Consider the following 18,855-nt stretch of genomic DNA (forward strand, 5'->3'; position numbering starts at 1 on the left):
GCCACCTCATGCGAAGAGTTGACTCATTGGAAAAGACTCTGATGCTGGGAGAGATTGGGAGCAGGAGGAGAATGGGATGACTGGGGATGAGATGGCTGGATGGCATCACGGACACGATGGACATGAGTCTGAGTGAACTCTGGGAGTTGATAATGGACAGGGAGGCCTGGCGTGCTGCAATTCATGGGGTCGCAAAGAATCGGACATGACTGAGCGACTGAACTGAGCTAAACTGAACTGAGAGTATAAAGAAGATAGAGAAAGCTTCTGACATAGGCATCAGAAGGGGGCAGAAAGAGTACCCACCTGCTAGTCTTTAGCTGGATGTTATATAGTCACAAGCAGCCTTTCAATGAAATAAAGGAATGTCTCAAAACTCAGAATGGAACCAGGCCCCTCACCCATAAGGTGTATTTTGGGATAATCTTGGCTCCAAATGGTTTATCTTGGGCCATAAAATGATTAAATTGAATCTTGAAGAAAGGCAGAGCACCAAACAAATAGTTATATTTACATAGATTAGAGGAATAATATCGGAGTATAACATGCTGGTTTATCAAGTAGGTTCTGAGCCCAAATGTCGGAACTGACTTGAAGACAGAGTTTGGGGTAAATGCATAGTACACTAGCATAGCTTAAGATAAACATTTTCGTAAGAAAAAGACAACGGTTAACTTCAAGTAAAACTAGGTGTCATTATGGGAACACAGAATTTTAAGAGAAACTCCTTTTCAATTTGTATAGAGAAGGAAAAAATGTCGCGTTTGTTTTCTCTTGCCGCTTAAGAGAGATAAAAGTTTCTGACACTTTCAGGCTATTTCCTCCGTTTGGAGACCCCTGGCCTTCCTACCTGTTACCCTCTCAATAGTGACTGCAGCTTTGAAAAAAAAAAAAAAAAAGACAGTTGGTACTTGGAAGAAAAGCTATGAAAAACCTTGACAGCATACTAAAAATGAGAGACATTACTTTACCAGGAAAGGTCTGTATAGCCAAAGCTATGGTTTTTCCACAAGTCGTGAGCAGATGTCAGAGTTGGACCATAAAGAAAGCTGAGCACCAAATAATTGATGCATTTGAACTGTGGTGTTGGACAACTTTTGAGAGTCCTTTGGATTGCAAAGAGATCCAACCAGTCCACCCTAAAGGAAATCAGTTCTGAATGTTCACTGGACCAATGCTGAAGCTGAACCTCCATTACTTTGGCCAATTGATGGGTAAAACTGACTCATTATAAAAGGACCCGATGCTGGGAAAGATTAAAGGCAGGAGGCAAAGGTGAAGACAGAAGATGAAATTGTTGGGTGGCATCATCAACTTGATGAATATGAGTTTGACCAAGCTTTGGGAGTTGGTGATGGACAGGGAAACCTGGCATGCTGCACCCCATGATATAGCAGAGTTGAACATGACTGAGAGATTGAACTGAATTGATGTACAGAGTACAATCAGGGAGCAGGCAGAAGTCTTTAAGGAAGCTGGAAAGAACAATTCCTGGACAGGTGACAATTTGGGGTCAGCAGGCCACTTCAAGCTGGAAAAGCTGTAGGGAAGCAATTCTATGCCAGGTGGAGAGAATGGTAAGAGAAAGGCCGGGTGGCAATGCTGGGATTTCCCAGAGGACTAGATCCCTCTTCTATTAAACTTTATCAATGTTCATTATTGTCAGGTGATTGGAAACATGAGTTTTGTTTTGGAAGTGGTAGAGCAATATTGAATGTAAGGACTGATGATGAAGATGAAGCTCCAACACTTAAGCCAATGATGTGAAGACTCAGCTCATTGGAAGAGACCCTGATGCTGGGAAAGATCGTTGACAGAAGGAGAGGGAATAAAAGGATGAGACTCTTAGATAGCATCGCCTACTCAAAGGACATGAGTTGAGGAAACTACACGAAATAGTGAAAGACAGGGAAGCCTGTTTTGTTGCCGAACATGTAAGCACAAAGAGACAGATATGACTTAGCAACTGAATGATACCAATGAGAACACAGGGTCCAGTGAAGGCTTTGGTCCTGGATGGAGTGGAGAAATATTTTGTTGGAAGGGGAGGCTTCCCATCCTCTGGTGCAGGTCCTTGTATCCAAGGCAAGGAGCACAAGATTTTGAATGTGTTACCAAACATTGTTTTCTAAAAAACACAACACAACAAAACAAAACAAATCAAACAAATAAACAACAAAAAAAAACCTGTTTTCTCAAGGAGAGAGAGCTTTGACTGAGTTGTGCTCTAGATGTTACTGAGGGATTTTAAAGGGATCTGGAGTGGGCTGAGTCTGCAAAAACCAGGTGACCAGTTGCTGGAGGACGAGGCTTGTGATACACATTCTGCATTAGGTGGAAAACGAATCCAGAAAAAGTGACCTTTGTGGAGTGTGCATGCCAATGTATCATATTTTTTCAGTAGATCAGTTCAATGTTGTTTTGGGGCAAGCTTGAAATGTAGGATGGGTGGTTTGCTTTTGTCAATTCCTGTGGGTAGTTAGATGACTAAATGTCTGGTTACTTCATTGCTTTTTTGGAATCATGCTTGGGAAAGAAAACTAGATCATAGCCACATATATTTGGTCATTAAACAGCAAGCATAGGAAGAGTTCTAAGGCAACTGTAGGTAATTTAAACATGAGGGGCCAAATGGGGACAGTTTCATTTAACAGGCTGAGATTGGACTGTACAGGTTACCAGAGCTGTTGCTATGACAAGTAGCCATAACAGCTACTTCTTGCTACACTGGAGATGTGGGAAATGGAAAAGAGACCAGAAGTGTTACAACTCTCCTTGCAGAGTGATTTCAGTCTAGAAGTAGCTGACAAGGAGAAGCTGACTGGTAAGGCTGGGAACAGAGCAATCTGAGCCAGTAATCATTAGCTCTTGTTGGGGCCCGGAAAATAGAAGCATCAGCTCAGTCAGAGTTCTGGGTCAAGGTTCAGAAATAGATGTCATTTGGCTTGAATCAATAGTTAGCCTTGGGGATGGAAGCCATAACTTCTAAACAGAAGATTTCCTTCTCCCCAGGTGACAGAATAATTCATATTTGTTCCAGACTCAGGAACCCAGAAAACTCTCTCAGGGCCAATTGTTCTTAGCAGGCACACATGCATCTAGAGGTGAAATTATCATCATGGTGCCCATTGTCCAGATGAGAAAACTGAGGTTAAGGGACTTGATCAAGTTCACACAGCTAATCACATGAAAAGCCAAGCCAAAATCCAGGATAACAGTTCTCAAATTGTGTGATTTTGCTCCACACCTGCTGGGAGCCAGCATGGGAGATCCCACCCATGACAAGGTTATGTGGAAGAGAACTGTTAAGCAAGGCTTCAGGACTCAAGGGTCTCCCCGGGCCTGTTCAAGCATCTATCCCAAGACCAGAATCTGTCTGTTTCACTATCTTGTGTCTTTCACCAACTTTCCTGACATACAGGGGGCTATCTCCGACCACCTTTCTTTGGAGAAAATCAATTTAGGGTTCTAGCTAATAAGTCTCCTGGACATGAGAAAAATATTTCAAATCAAACCCCCTCTGTTAGTATTCTAGCTTGCTTGGTGGGTTTATCCAAACTCTTACAGCTCTGCATGTGTTTTTTTACAGCCTCCCAACTGTGAGAGGCATGGGAAGCCTAAAACATAGAGCCTTTCAAAGAGTTAAAAGTTATTAGAGTAGTGCTGGTATAGGATTTCATTATTGGGCCAATGCTTGTTGCTAAGTTCCCGTATCTCTTATCCACTGTGCACCTGGGAGTGCATAAGTTAACATAGTTGGAATGTAAGAAAAACAAGTGTAGCCTTGAAATTAACCACATCAGATCTTTGAGCTAATTGGTTCTTTCTTGTAACTCACTGCACCTTTGCTCCATGAGAAATATAACTCTGTTTAACTTTTTCTGAGGCTGACATAGATTAGAAATATAAAGTAAAAGCATTTCAAGGGAAAATAAGTTTTCTGGTTGAGCAGCCTTTATCAAAAGAGGGCCATAAAATGTTCACAGGTCTCCAAGGCCAGAAGATAATGTACACAATATTGTTTATGGGAAAGGTATGCAGAAAAAAAACCCTGGTTTCGATAAAGACAAAACAGATGTAATATTTGGGCTGACTCTGTATGATTTTGCAACTTTCATTTCCCTCTATGTACAAGCAAAGGTATAAAAGGCCCCTTTGAAAATAAAAATAATGGGCCTCGCTCAAAGAAGCTTGGTCACCCAGTCTCTCTCTCTCTCTCTCTTTATTTTATTTTTTTTTTTTTCTTTCTCTTTCTTACTCTCTTTCTCACGCTGATCCCTTGGAGCATAGAGGCTCCCTGCGTTCACTTATCTGCCCGGGTTTCTAAGACCAGAATGGGAAGACGTTTTGCATCTTCACACCTTCGGGAGACTGGGAGGGCACCTGTGGCCTCCATGAACTGGGCAAACTCCTTGTCTTGGAGTTTTATTGGCTTTCTATGTAAATCAAGGAATATCAGCCTCTTTCTCTCCTCTATTTTATTATCTACAATATTCTTTCCTTATCTCTCTCTAAATCATGTGCTGATGCCATTTTTCCTTCAGGTTCCCCTGGATCTTGCGGGGGCTGGACCTCAGTACACACTGACTGGGAGTGGTGGGTGGTGATCTGGCAACAATGCTTAGGCAGAAGCAAGCAGTATTCAGGCTTAAATTAAAGTCAATAAGGGAAACCAGTAGAACATTCAGCTATGACCTAAATCAAATCCCTTATGATTTTAGAGCAAAGATGAAAAATAGATTCAATGGATTACATCTGTTAGCCTGAAGAACTATGGATGGAGGTTCATAACATTGTATGGGAGGTGGTGACCAAAACCATCGCCAAGAAAGACAAATAGGAGAAGGAAAAGGGGTTGCCTGAGGAGGCCTTAAAAACAGCTGAGGAAATAAGAGAAGTGAATGGCAAAAGGGAAAGGGAAAGATATACTCAATGGAATAAAGACTTCCAGAGAATAGCAAGGGGATATAAGAAAGTCTTCATAAGTGAACACTGCAAGAATTAGAGGAAAATAATAGAATTGTAAAGAGTATAGATTGCTTCAGGAAAATTGGAGCTACCAGAGGAACATTTTATGCAAAGATGGGCACAATAAAGGGCAGAAAAGTCAAAGACATAACAGAAGCAGATGAGACCAAGAAGAGGTGGCAAGAATGCACAGAAGAACTGCACAAACATGGTCATAAAGACCAGGATAGGGATGATGCTTGCGTCACTCATGTGAAGCCAGATATACTGGAGTATGAAGTCAAGCAGGCCTTAGGAATCATCACTACAAACAATGATAGCAGAGGTGATGGAATTCCAGCTGAGCTATTTGAAAATCCTAAAGAATGAGGCTGTAAAAGTACTGCATGCACTATGTCAGCAAATATGGAAGACACAGCAGTGGCCACAGTGCTGGAAAAGGTCAGTGTTCAATACAATCCAAAAGAAAGGCAATTCCAAAGATGTTCGACCTATCATGCAATTGTACTCACCTCACTTGCTAGGAAGGTAATGCTCAAAACCCTTCAAGTTAAGCTTCAACACTACAAGCACTGAGAACTTCCAGATGTACAAATTGGTTTGAGGAACCAGAGATCAAATTACCAACATCCATTGGATCATAAAGAAAGCAAGGGAATCCCAGAAAACATTTCTGTCTGCTTCATTGACTATGCTGAAACTTTTCAGTGTGTGGACCACAACAAACTGTGGAACATTTTTAAGGAAATGCTAGTAGCAGATCACCTTACAAGTCTCCTGAAAAGTCTGTATGTAGGTAAAGAAGCGGCAGTTCGAATTAGACACAGAATAACTGAAAAATTTAAAACTGGGAAAGAAGCATGACAAGGTGTACATTCTCACTCGAGTTATTTAACTTCTATACAGGATACATCATTCGATATGCTGGACTGCATAAATCTCAAGCTGGAATAAAGATTGCTGGGAGAAATATTGACATCCACAGATATGAAGATGACACTGCCCTAATGGCAGAAAGCAAAGAATTAAAGAGCCTCTTGATGAGGAGAGGAGATGCAAAAACTGGCTTAAAACTCAACATTCAAAAAACTATTCACAAAAATATACTCAATATTCATGGCATGCAGTCCCACCACATCATGGCATATAGATGAGGGAAAAGTGGAAACAGTGACAGATTTTATTTTCCTGGTCTTCAAAAACACTAAGGACCTTGAGTGCAGCTACAAAATTAAAAGACACTTACTCCTTGGAAGGAAGAAAGGCTATGAAAAACATGCACAGTGTATTAAAAAAGCAGAGACTCACTTTGATACAGAAGTCTCTAGTGTCAAATCTATGATTTTTTCACTAATCATGTACAGATGTGCGATCTGGGCCATAAGAAATGGTGAATAGCAAAGAATTAAGCTTTTGAATGGTGGTGCTTGTGAAGATTCTTGAGAGTCTCTTACACAACAAGGAGATCAAACCATTCAATCTGAAAAGAAATCAACCTGTGACCCCTGCTGACTCGGCTGAGGCATCTACTGAGGGCCTCCAGATGGAAAGAATCGATGCTTCCTCTGCAAAAGTGCCTAACCATGGCAGCTCCAAGCAAATAGTTTGTAGCCCCACCCATGGAGAAGCTCAGAAAGGCTGAAGGCTCTGTATACTCTGGGTCCCCCGATACATGTGTTGCATTTTCCCCAGCAGCATTGAAAGCCAAGGAAGGGGCATTCTGTGTCCTGGAGGAGGGGTATGGCTCAGGGATCCACTGGGGCCACCACTTACCAACTAGGACTGGAAAGGACAGAGAAGGCATATGTGGCAGAGAGCTGGTGATTGGGGTGTGGGGACAAGAGGGAATCTTCTCTGCATGAAGTACCTCACCCAAAGTCCCCTGGAGGAGAAGCCCGGTGATAAGATCATCTGAGATGGGACAAAGAGAGACTATTTCATTGCCCCTTTTACTTCCTCTGAATGAAGAGGTGGTGGAGTTGGTGGGTCATCACAAACTCTTCCAGGGCCTAGACCATCTGCCAGTCGCTGTCCTTGGGGCTGCCTCTCCCCAGCTTCAGTTATGTAGTTCTGGAGGAAATTGACAATCATGTGTGCTGCCTGGTCAGGGCCTAAGACCATGTAAAACCAGTGATAAGACCCCATCTTCCTACCAGGTGGCTGATCTGGGGCTGCACATGTGATCTGAGGTGGGTCATTCAGAGAACACCCTTGAACTCTGATGTCTGCAAGCTTCTTTCATTACTAGGTGATGCCTTTGTAATTTAAAACCCTAGGGCAGGTAGCTTGGACTCCCTCACTAGGTGTAGAAGCCTTAAGGAAGAAAGCTGCCAGGCTAAGACCATCAAAGAAGTGTGAAGGGAAAGAGTGAGAGTGAGAGAGAATTGATGACTTCTGATTTCTTGGGTCCAATCACTGAGATCTTTGTATTTGCGCTGATTCTTGTATCTTGGATTCCCAGAATCATTTCAATAAGTCTCCCTTTTCCTTAAAGCCATTTGGAGTAGGGTTTCTCTCAATTTTGATTCAGACTTGGTTCTAGATCCTTCACTCCCAGACACAAACAGAGGTAACCATTTTCTTCAGCACCATTACGAGTGAAACGCTTTATTCTTTACTGAGAATAGGGTGTGAAGACCAACAAATACAGTTCACAGCATCCTGGGCAGGAGTACCCTAAGTGTGATTTAGTGTTTGCTTGGAGCACCCTTACTGATTCCTGAACCACACCAAGCATTTATACTGCCTGTGCTAGGCCAATCCTGTCATTTCCTCGATCAAAGACTGAGAAATACACCCTCAGGAAGACTTCTCCCAGGATCCAGCTCTCTGTAGATTGACTCAAAGGGTTCTCTTGAAAGGTGGTATAGCAGTGGCCTCTAGAATCCTGGGGGAGTTGGAGACACACATCAGTCAGCATGAGCCCTTACCGGTGACTCCCCCCAATATCCAGACCAAGCACAATTCTTTGTTTTATTTCCCTCTTTTGGTAAGTATCAAGGGGTTTTCTCAGCAGCAGGAAATATGAGAGTTCATCCAAAACCAAAGAGGTCAAAGACATGAGGTTGTCTTGTGGAAGGGTGTGGTGAGTGGAGGACTAGGAGTTGGGGAAACAGAGGAAGGAAAAACAACAAAGTCCTACTGTAGAGCGTAAGGAAATATATTCAATATTCAGTGATAAACCATATGAAAAACATATATATATATGTGTGTGTGTGTGTGTGTGTGTGTGTGTGTGTGTATAACTGAGTCACATTGTTGTGCAGGAGAACTTAATGCAACACTGAAGATATGCCACACTTCAATATAATTTTTTAGATAAGAACAAATGTGTCCCTAGTTCCCCTCACTCTCTGTTTCTTTCCTTCTGATTCCTGCTCCTTGTTTTCTGTGCAGAGAAAGCTGATCCTCCTCCTGCAAGCCACAATCCATACTTTATTGAAAAATATTATTTTGTATTGGAGTATAGCTGATTAACAATATTATGAATTTCAGGTGGACAGTAAAGGGGCTCAACTGTACATATATGAGTATCCTGGTTCCAAAGATAGCCCTCCCATCCAGGCTGTCATAAAACTGAGCAGAGTTCCCTGTGCTACAAAGTAACTTGTTGGTTATCCATCTTAAACAGAGCAGTGCCCACAACATGTTCTTGCAGACTTAACTCAGGAAATCTGAGAAGCATTCTTTGGCTCAGCTCATACTCGCCCTCTTTGGCCCCTCCAGGCTTGGTTGGATAATGTACTCTCGTTCCCCATTCCCACAGGTCAGTCCATAGCCCTCATCACCCCTAGTAAGTTCCCAGTGCCCCAGTGCAGACAACCTTGAGATGCTATTTGCATGGAATCCACTGCAGTTTTGCCTAGAACCAAGCAACCCTCCATATGGCTCAATGAGTTTGTGGTTTTAGAATTCCTGAAATTCCCTCTCTTCCTCAAAGTCTTTGAGCCCATCAGCCTGCTCTGAACTCTCTCAGGGAGCTTACGTGAAGCCTCCACCCTGTGCCGGGGCTGAGCAGTCCCTGTGCACCCTTCATTCTTCTTAGGATCCAACCTCCCCACAGAGGGGCCAGGTACCCCGACTCACAGAGGAGGCACCTGGCCGGAGCAAGGGGAAGAGGAAGCCGAAAACTAGGCTGAGCATGTAATTTATCTTCAAACCAAGAAAACTTCAAGAAGGGAACAGAGACTGTTAACTTATGCTGGGACATCACACTGGGACTGTCCCCAGCCATTCTCCTTGTAACATGGCCTATTTCCGGGACTGTGAGAGCTGAATTTCATGTTGATGCACGTACATGTTCAGAACTGAAGCTCTTTGAGAACTGAGGACCTTAGTGATCCCCTCTCCCTGACTCCCACCATGCCATATGGTGTGGCATCTCCACATTTATTTCAGGAAGATCAGTGTCCCACACAGCCCTTTTCTCTCAAGTGATTGTATTTGTGGGAGGCCCTGGCCCAGCCACAGGGCTCAGCAGCATCTGCAATGCTGTGACATGGCCTCCAGAGGGCGCCCTCCTCCCAGCATAGCCAAAAGGGTTCCTACAGGCTGCAGTTTGAGAACGAACCCTCAGTGTTGTCCCCTCACCTTGAGGATGTAGGCTCGACCTGGCACTGGGTAGTTGATGCCATTGATGGTGAAGATGATAGAGGGCAGGGTATTGACCACAGAACAATAAACGTAGTGCTGTTAGAGAGAGAGGGCAAGAGGTTGGCTCTGGAGATCCTTGTTGTGTATGGAGACTGGGAGTGACCCTGGGGTATGACCCTTTACCTTGGAACCCCGTGGCCTGGCGCCGATGAGATTCTGTATGTTATTGACCAGTTTTCTTGGGCCTCGGATCAGTGATGTCCCGGTGTCAACAATGGCCTCGCAGCCACTAGAACAAGCAACAACCTTTCTTTTCATGGTGATGCTGAGAGACAAAGGAAGAAAGCTGGCATTAAGGTCACTCTGAGTCTCCCCAGAGTTGTCCCCTTCCCGACTGTCTCCTAAACAGCCCTTCCTCTCTGGCCCTCTTTTCCTTTCCTCTCGACACAGCATCTTTCTTGACATCCTCGAATGCAGTACTTGAATACACCAGGATATTTTGTACCTTGACACAAGCTGGTCTTCATTCCTAGAATACTCCACTCCACTTTGACAAAAAAAAAAAAAAAAAAAAAAAAAAAAAAAAAAAAACAAAAAAAAAAAAAAAAACAAACTTCTAAACTTCCAGATCCCAGTTTAATTGTACAGTTTTTGGGAAGTCTTTCCCCCAGTGTTTATCAGCCCCCTGTCTTGGTCAGTCTCTGTAGACCCTCCCTCATGTCTGCTGCTGCTGCTGCTAACTCACTTCAGTCATGTCCGACTCTGTGCGACCTTACAGAGGGCATCCTACCAGGCTCCACCATCCCTGGGATTTTCCAGGCAAAGTACTGGAGTGGGTTGCCATTACCTTCTCCTCCTCATGTCTAGCATGTACCAAAGTCAAAATTCACTATGTGAGCAAGTCACTTCATGTACATCTGCCTTCTTAGATGTGAGGGGGAGTTTTATTCTCCTTGCCTCACTAAAGTGCCTGGCACACAGTGGATGCCCAATGCTTGTCTGTTCAATGAGTGAATGAAAACTTAGAAAACAATAAGAAACCTCCAGAGAGCTGTATCTGGTGGGGAACAAATAACGGATTGCACACAGAGTGAGGATGGAGATTCACAGGGGCAGCAGATTCTCATAGTAAGGGGAGAGAGGGGATCCTTTGGGAGAGGGTGTCTCCCAACACTGCTCCTACATCCAGCTCAGACCCTGAGATCCTGGTCAAGAAATACATGACTAGCCCACAGAAAAGCCAAAGGATAGGTCAGCTTTTGTCTGAGGGTATCACACAGAATCCTACCAATTATGCCTCTTGTCCTCAGGTCACTCCTGGATCCCACCTTCCTGAATCTCTGTTATAGACCCTGTCCCACTGTGTGCCCAAGAACGTGGGATATCATTTTCATTAGTTGCCTTCACATCTTAAGACTGCAGCCAAGCACTTTTCACTGCTGGGTAGTTGCTCCCTAGGAAGGCCAGTTTTCCCCATATTCTCAGGAATGTCCTTGTTTTTAAAATGACATTTATCTGTACTGAGAACTTTCTATGTCCAAGGTGCCCTGAAAGTCGGTCATCTTGTCATAGCTTTGTTCATACTTGTGAAATTCTCTCCGATCCTCTGTTCACCACATTGTAGAGTCCTCTAACCATGCTCCCCACCTCAAAGTGCAATGGGTGCAGCCCTCTCCCAGCTGCACAGACCTCTCTGGACCCTTATAGGACCCTTGTCAGAGCCCTGGTCAGAGAGCCTGGGGATTATGAACTCATGGGTTGTTTGTGTATTTATGGGCTTTTGTGTTTGTTTGTATGTGTGTTTGTATGTGTCACTGTGTGTGCTTGTGTGTCTCTGACTAGCTATGCATGTTTTATGTGTCTCTGTGTATGTTTATGTGTGTCTGCTTGTGTGTTTCCATGTGTCTGTGTGTCTGTCTGTCATTGTGTGTGGTGTATATGTCTGTGTGACCGTGTGTCTGAAAATGCATTTGTGTGTGTCTGCCTGTGTCCATTTACGGTAGTGGGAGCATCACTTGGGCTGACCCTCAGAGGGAGGGTCATGTGGACACTCCCGTACACATGTGCTTACCGGTCCATGTAAACACTCCAGTCGCCCTCTTCAAACAGTGGTATCCAGTTGAGCTCTCCCTTGTAGTAGCGGTGGTCCACTCCACCAAACATCACCACACTGCCCTCCCGCTCGTCTCTGTAGAGAGAAGTGAGGAGGTGATCCTTGGAGGACAGTAACAACAGCACTGTCTGAGAGCTGCACTTGTCCACCCATCAAGGCCCTAATAAGGTCTTCATGTACAGATGCAGAAATAGCTTCTAAGAGACATTGAGATCCAGACTGTCTGTTACTGACTAATGAGTGCCACAGAGGAGGTTAGAAGCTGAATCACTTGGCTGGACTCCACCCAGTGTGTCTTCTGAAGATGCCCTGGACCTCCAGCGACCTGAATGCTGAGACACTCTTAGAGGAGAGGGTGCTGAAGTGTTTTGGTTTTCTCCTTGTCCAGCTTGTCATTTTTCAGGAAAATCAAAGAATGAGAGTTCTAAGGGTGTGGGTTCAGGTCACCCAGAGTTGGCTCTGCTGGCCTGTGACCTCTAATGTCCAAAGGGCCCACCCTCAGAAAGGGCCCCACCTCTTCTCTCCCTGTCTTTAAATTCCTAATATTTCTTTTACAAAGGGTCCCACACTTTTGTGCCCCAAACTTTCATTTCTCACTAGCTCCATAAATTGGGTAGCTGGTCCTGGGCTCCCAGTGAAATGCAAATGAGGAAGCAAAAATATCCACAATTTTCCATATCCACCTTTTCCTTCCATCCTTATCAAATTCATAAGCAAATCCTAATGCCTTTCCTTCAACTTGTTTCCTGTTGCCTTCCATTCGCCTTCTTCCTCACTCATCCCCCTAGACCAAGTTACTGGTCTTGAGCCCAGGAGTAAGGTTGTATTCAAATAAAATTTTATTTATAAAAGCTAGTGGTGAATCCAGGTAGGGCCTTGGGGCCATAGTTATCCTGGGTTAGATTATCTCTTAGGATACTCTTCTATCAAGTGTTCTAATTTTCATATAACTGAAAGCATCTTACAGCTAATTTGGATAAAGTGATTGTCCACCTCAGACTTACTTGCTGAAGTAGAAGGCAAAAACAGGCTCAGAAATGGCACCTTCATTCTTCAGCTTGTCAAAGATGGGGATGGCCCCTGAGCGGGATAAGTTGGGGTAGTTCAAGCCCAAGATGCCGTCAAAAACTGTGCCCTCAAACCCGGATTCTGCCATGCTTAGACCAAACGGCTGGTCAGTACTTACAAGGTCCCCAATCTGTGGGAGAGAAGAGTGTTACCACTTACAGATACGTGAAGTAGGGCTAGGACTGGGCTGGAGTGCATTTTCATTAGATCCTCAGAGAAGAATTGAGGCTGTGCTCTGTCTTAAGTGCCCCATAGATGGTTAGACTAAGCTGGGAGGGTAATTTGGGTTCCTTTTGAGAGAGGCTGTGAATTTAAAAATCTGCCCTTCTGAAAAACACCACCTGAGTGAGTCAAAATTGCCTCCTGGCTTCTCTGCAGGTGGGTCAACCAAGAGTCAGGCCAGGTCCCATTGGTGCCTCCTTATGGACAAAACAATCAAGAGCAAGAGAGCCTTCTCTTTGGCTTCTCTGTGACCTAATGACAGGAATGGACTTCATTTTCTGTAATGTACTGTGGATTCTGCATCTGTCTTGGAAGACAGAAGCCGAAAACACAATCTTTTTTGCAGGCGTCTATGCAATTACTGCCTGGGGATTTCACTCTTGGGGATATGTGTATATTTCTGTGAGTGTGTATGCGAGAGAAACAGAGAGAGAGGAATTACTCAAGTATTTTGAGGGAGGCAGGCCATAGGTTTATTAGACTCTCAAGGGTCCTCTAGAGTGAGAATTCATTTATCAGGCCCCTTGACTTCTCAGGCCTCCAATTTCCAACTCTGGATACCTGAAGCCTTGTCTGCCCCCAGGGTTCCCAGATCAGTTTTATCCTGTCCGCAAACACTGCACAGCAACTTCAGCCCTGAAGAGCCAGCCTAACTCCATCGTTTACCACATGTGTGCCCTCAGCAAGGCCCTTGCTGTCTGCACCTCAGTTTCCTCATATGTCTCATGAGCTAACCAGAGTACCTGCTGTGTCGGGTTGTTGCAGGATTAAACCGGTTATCACCTGAAAGTGCCTGAGTCTGTGAATATAAATGTGGGTGCTTTTATCACTTCTTGCTCCCAGCAAAATGAACTTTGAACTGTTCATGGGCAGAGGAGCTGCAAGTCCACAGCATAAGCCACTCTCTGGGTTAGCTAATTTGCTTGTTCGTGTGTCACCATGGCACTGCCTCCCCAAAGACATGATCCTGTGGATAAATGGCCAATATCTATGGGAGTTAGACTAGGAAGGGTCCTGCCAGATGGTCCTGAATCTGTTTGCCAAGCAGTGGCAGCTTCATAGCCAGTCCTGACTCAGCGTTTGTTACACTGTTACCTGAACTGTGTCATGAACAATAACTCCTCTCATTGTCCCAGATCCATAGTTGATGCTGAAGGTCTTTCGGGTAGACCGGAAGGTGGAAGACTGATGTTGTCTGAACCTAACACGTGTAGCTGTAGACACAAGAGATGAATGTCATCATGTGCCACGGTGGAAATAGGGTGGCAGGGCAAGTGAAGGATGGTCTGGGTATGGGGTGTCTGTACTCACCACAGGCTGGACTGGTGCAAAAGAGGGAATGCACCCAAAAGTCAGCTGAGCCTGTGTCAAAGACAACCTGGAATTCCTGTGGGGGTGTTCCAATGGTGATGTTACCCATGTAGACCAACTACAGGGTGAAGGAGGAAATGGGTTAGTGCAGAACCGTCTACCCTCTATTCCCACACTGATGCCTCCCTCTGGGTGTCACATATCTCTTGAAATCACTTTCTAACCACAGTGCAGCTCACAGACTTTGGTTACACAGGTGTTTGTATTTGATATATATTTACCTGTGCTACATTGTATGCAGGATATTGACTCTATGACCAGGCTTTGAAGTGGTACCTCCTGCATGGGAAGCCCAGAGGCGTAACAACTGGGCCTCCATGACCACGGAACACCCAGGGAAGTCCTGGTTCCTTCATTTGACAAGCTCTGTTGTCCCTTCAAACCCAGCCTTAGCACCCCCTTCTCCAGGAGGTCCTTCTTGATCAACCCCAGATACTCCCTCTAAATTCAGACCACATCCAATCAACACCACATAAGTGATCATTTCATTTGACATGTATTTACTCTTTGCCTATCTCTCAGGCTGGCATGGGCATTCCTGAAGACAAATAAGCCTTTTTCTAATCTAAAAACTGTAAGAACTATGTTAGATTCTTATGGCCATAAACAGAATACAGGCTCAGTAACTTTTTACTGCTGTTTTTCTTGCATCTGTGGAAACTGAATTCCTCTACCTGGCAATTCACAATTACTTTGTAATTGTTTCTACCTTTTGTTAAGTGATGGTTCACTCTTCATCTGTAACTGAGTAGCTCACTTACTTCAGAAGGAAAAATCACCCTCAAACTAATGACACATATTTGACAAAGAAATGGATATTTACCAGCCACCTGTTAATTGTCAGGCCCAGTCACAAAGACCAACAGTTGAGGATGAGACTGCCTTCTCCTCTGGTTAGGGTCCCTGTTTTCCAGTGTCTCTGCCTTCTGCAGGAACCCTAACCCCAGCATCCCACCTGGCACCTCCAGATGAGCCCTATGCTAGGCTAGAGCACCAGGAGTTTTTGTGAGGCACCGTCCTCCCAAAATACTCACATCATAGATGTTTCTCAGTGGGTGAATAGTTAGATTTGAGCCACGAAAAGAAATCTGGGACTGTCTGTAAGCGTGCTTCTTCAAGAAATTATTCAGCATGTTTTTTCCACTGAGGGTGTTTCTCATGGTCTTCACTCTCCTTAGAGGTATTCTTTTACCAAGCATTTGACAAAGAAAACAAAGAAGATGCTACAATTAGCTGTCAGTGTTAAGGTATAACTATCATTGTAATGGCCCTGTGTGTTTTCTAATCATTTTTATGAGGCACATTGTTATTATAATTTTATGCATATACCATGGCGAAGACATAGATTTGAATGCAGGTTCTTTTCTCCAATCTTGGGTAAGCCATAGGACCATGTGGTGTCTCAGTCTCTCCTTTGGTAAATGGTGGAATATAACAATACAAACCCCCCCAAATAGAATATCTTGGGGATAAGTGAAGCGATGGATACAAGGTACCTGATTAATAGGAAGTCTCAACAATGACAGCTATTAGCATTGCTGTTGCCATCCCACATATCCCTTCTCATAGAACCTCAAGGAAGGAGGTAGAAGGGGAACTCATATTCTCTTTTACAAGGGAGCAATTTGAAATGCAAAAGGTTTCTGAGTTTGCTCTGGTCACACTGCTTGTCAGGCACAAAACAGTGTATATAAAATAGCGAGCGTATCTTTCTCCAAGTTGAAAGAGAAGAGAAAGTTTAAAGAAGAATCCAAGATATAGGGAAGAAGGAAGGGAAATTCAGAGGCTTGAGAAGGAAGTACAAGTAAAATGAAAAATTAAAAGAAAACAACACTAAAAGAAATAGACTCCCAGTGACTTCCAAAGAGATGGAGAGATAAATAACAGTGATACAGAGATGCAGACATAGGCATATACACACTGAAGTAGACAGGGAAAAAAGAGAACATGTTGAATAAAATCTAGAAAAGTGCTATTCCAAAGGAACACATTTACATCTGCATAGACTGTGCACTGAACAGTTGCAAGGAGTTGTATTTTCAAGTCATGACATGAGTGGATCCCAATTTTGTTCAACCCAATACTACACCAAGACCTTGGGATCCACAGTTCCTCTAGCAAGTTACTTATCAATAAGTAAGAGTTGAACTTTAAGACTCTTAGGGAAATATTTCATTCCCTTCTAAACCTGATGTGTGGAAGAATAATCATATAAAAAGAAAAATCCAAGAAAGGAATATCATGTGACATACAGTTGCTGTACTTACTTGACTATGCACTCTGAGAAGGCCACCAGCCCGAGGAGTACAAGCCACTTCATGCTTCTTTCCTGGATCCAAGTATTCAGGGAAGTTTAGGTTCTTTGCATATAGTGCTGACTGGGAGCCCCTAGTTATATGTGCTCTGATCTACCCTAGTTTTCCCCTTTAGGCCACTAAAACATCTGGAAAAAAAAAAAAGGAAGAAACAAAACAAAACTCGTGATAAAATCTTTACCTTCATCAGTGTCCTTGGTGAGTGGACTTTGAAGCTTTTTAGAATACAGAGAATTGAACTGTCATCTCTTCCTTGATCCTTGGCTGGAAAATCAAACTGATCTTCATGGACATCTAAGAAGACGGAGAACCTTGCCTGCTTGGAGAAAAAACTGCTAAATACATCATGAAAATGGATACTAGGGGCCATGCTCAACACTTATGGTTTCATGTCGTCTTCCTAGCCACTTCATGCTGTCTTCATTGCTGTCTTCATGCTGTCTTCATGCTGTCTTCATTGGAGAAGAGATTGCTAGGAGGATAACTTCTCAAATGGCAAAGTGAAGACTTCAGGGACAGCCCAGGGACATACAACTGGCTTTAAGTAGTGGGTCTAATGGCAGACATCAGGGAAACCTATGATGCCAGTCTATATCATAGATTTAGGGCAGAACAGTACTTCAGTTGTATGGTTTCAGTATTGGAAGAAATGTCATCCGCATCCACAAGATATTTTATATCATCCAACAAATGTACAAGGAAGAACTGTGTGCTAGGCTCTGGGTTAAAGGCTTCAAAGTCAAAGTTGACCAAGACAAAAGTCGTCTTTATCTTCAGAGAGCTAGATGTCTCGTTCTGATAAACTCATAGCCTCTGGAGGCAGGAAATATGATACTAGGACTAGGTGGCCATGTTGGAATCTGGGCAGCACAGGCCTTATCTCTGTTAGCAGCCTTTCCTCCACTTCACCCATGCTGGAAAGCAGGCTAGACTGAATGCATACTAAACATGCTGACTCATTGGAAAAGACCCTGATATTAGGAAGGATGAAGGCAAGAAAAGTAGCAAAAGACAGAGGATGATATGATTGGATAGCATCACCAAGTTGATGGAGATGAGCCTGAGTAAGTTCCAAGAGTTGGTGATGCATAGAGAAGCCTGGCATGCTGCAGTCTATGGCACTTCAAAGAAACAGACACAACTGAAGGACTGAACTGAACTGAACAAATTGAGAACAAAAACTAATAAATCTAATTGCATCAAGTTGTTGACTAGCTACCTATAACAACACATTACTTAAGAGGTTTTAAAATTCAGACTTATGACTACATTCAGAGTGGAATATCTTCTAAGGAAAAACAAAAATCCTGCCCATCAAAAACAAAACCGAAGAAAACGAAAAGAAAAAGAGGAAAGAAATCTGACACTATGTTCAACAACTTCAGTTCAGTTCAGTTGCTCAGTAGTGTTCAACACTTTGTGAGCCCATGAATGGCAGCACGCAAGGCCTCCTTGTCCATCACCAACTCCTGGAGTCTACACATATTCATGTTCATTGAGTTGGTGATGCCATCCAACCATCTCATTCTCTGTTATCTCCTTCTCCTCCTGCCCTCAATCTTTCCCAACATCAGGGTTTTTCAAATGAGTCAGCTCTTTGCATCATGTGGCCAAAGTATTGGAGTTTCAGCTTCAGCATTGGTCCTTCCAGTAAACATTCATGACTGATTTCCTTTAGGATGGACTGGTTGCATCTCCTTGCAGTCCCAGGGACACTCAAGAGTCTTCTGCAACACCAAATTTCAAAAGCATCAATTCTTCGGGACTCAGCTTTCTTTATAGTCCAACTCTCACATACATACATCACCACTGGAAAAACCATAGCCTTGACTACACGGACATTTATTGACATAGCAATGTCTGCTTTGCAATATGCTGTCTAGCTTAGTCTTAACTTTCCTTCCAATGTGTAAGCATTTTATAATTTCATGGCTGCAATCACCATCTGCTGTGATTTTGGAGCCCAGAAAAATGAAGTAAACCACTGTCTCCACTGTTTTGCCATCTATTGGCCATGATGTGATGGGACAGGATGCCATGGTCTTAGTTTTCTAAATGTTGAGCTTTAAGCCAACTTTTTCACTCTCTTCTTTCACCTTCATCAAGAGGTTCTTTATTCTTGTTTACTTTCTGCAATAGGATGGTGTCATCTGCATATCTGAGGCTATTGATATTTCTCCCCGCAATCTTGATTCCAACCTGTGC

At 43.6% G+C, this 18,855-nt stretch overlaps 2 protein-coding genes across 2 annotated transcripts in view; both read right to left on the bottom strand.

The window, feature by feature from the left end:
• PAG3 (pregnancy-associated glycoprotein 3) overlaps positions 1-18,855 on the bottom strand; it is a 928,325-nt gene that overhangs the window by 552,887 nt on the left and 356,583 nt on the right.
• Positions 7,560-17,954, bottom strand: LOC101102348 (pregnancy-associated glycoprotein 1-like). The gene is made up of 9 exons (XM_042242666.2): positions 16,603-17,954; positions 15,370-15,520; positions 14,276-14,393; positions 14,060-14,178; positions 12,679-12,872; positions 11,633-11,749; positions 9,745-9,886; positions 9,559-9,657; positions 7,560-7,855 (listed from the first exon to the last, which is right to left on the bottom strand). Exons 1-9 carry the CDS (start codon positions 16,653-16,655, stop codon positions 7,706-7,708), a joined length of 1,143 nt encoding a protein of 380 aa, XP_042098600.1. The 5' UTR covers positions 16,656-17,954; the 3' UTR covers positions 7,560-7,705.

Source organism: Ovis aries, unplaced genomic scaffold (genome assembly GCF_016772045.2).
Source record: "Ovis aries strain OAR_USU_Benz2616 breed Rambouillet unplaced genomic scaffold, ARS-UI_Ramb_v3.0 scaffold_87, whole genome shotgun sequence".
NCBI lineage: Eukaryota > Metazoa > Chordata > Mammalia > Artiodactyla > Bovidae > Ovis > Ovis aries.

Bases quoted from the DNA above. Each gene is read 5' to 3' on its own strand.
- LOC101102348 (XM_042242666.2), bottom strand. From the start codon at position 16,655: ATGAAGTGGCTTGTACTCCTCGGGCTGGTGGCCTTCTCAGAGTGCATA. The intron at 14,394-15,369 runs GTGAGTATTTTG...TTCACCCTGTAG, and splicing joins CACTGAGAAACATCTATGAT to TTGGTCTACATGGGTAACAT. The intron at 14,179-14,275 runs GTGAGTACAGAC...TTGTGTCTACAG, and splicing joins TTGCACCAGTCCAGCCTGTG to CTACACGTGTTAGGTTCAGA.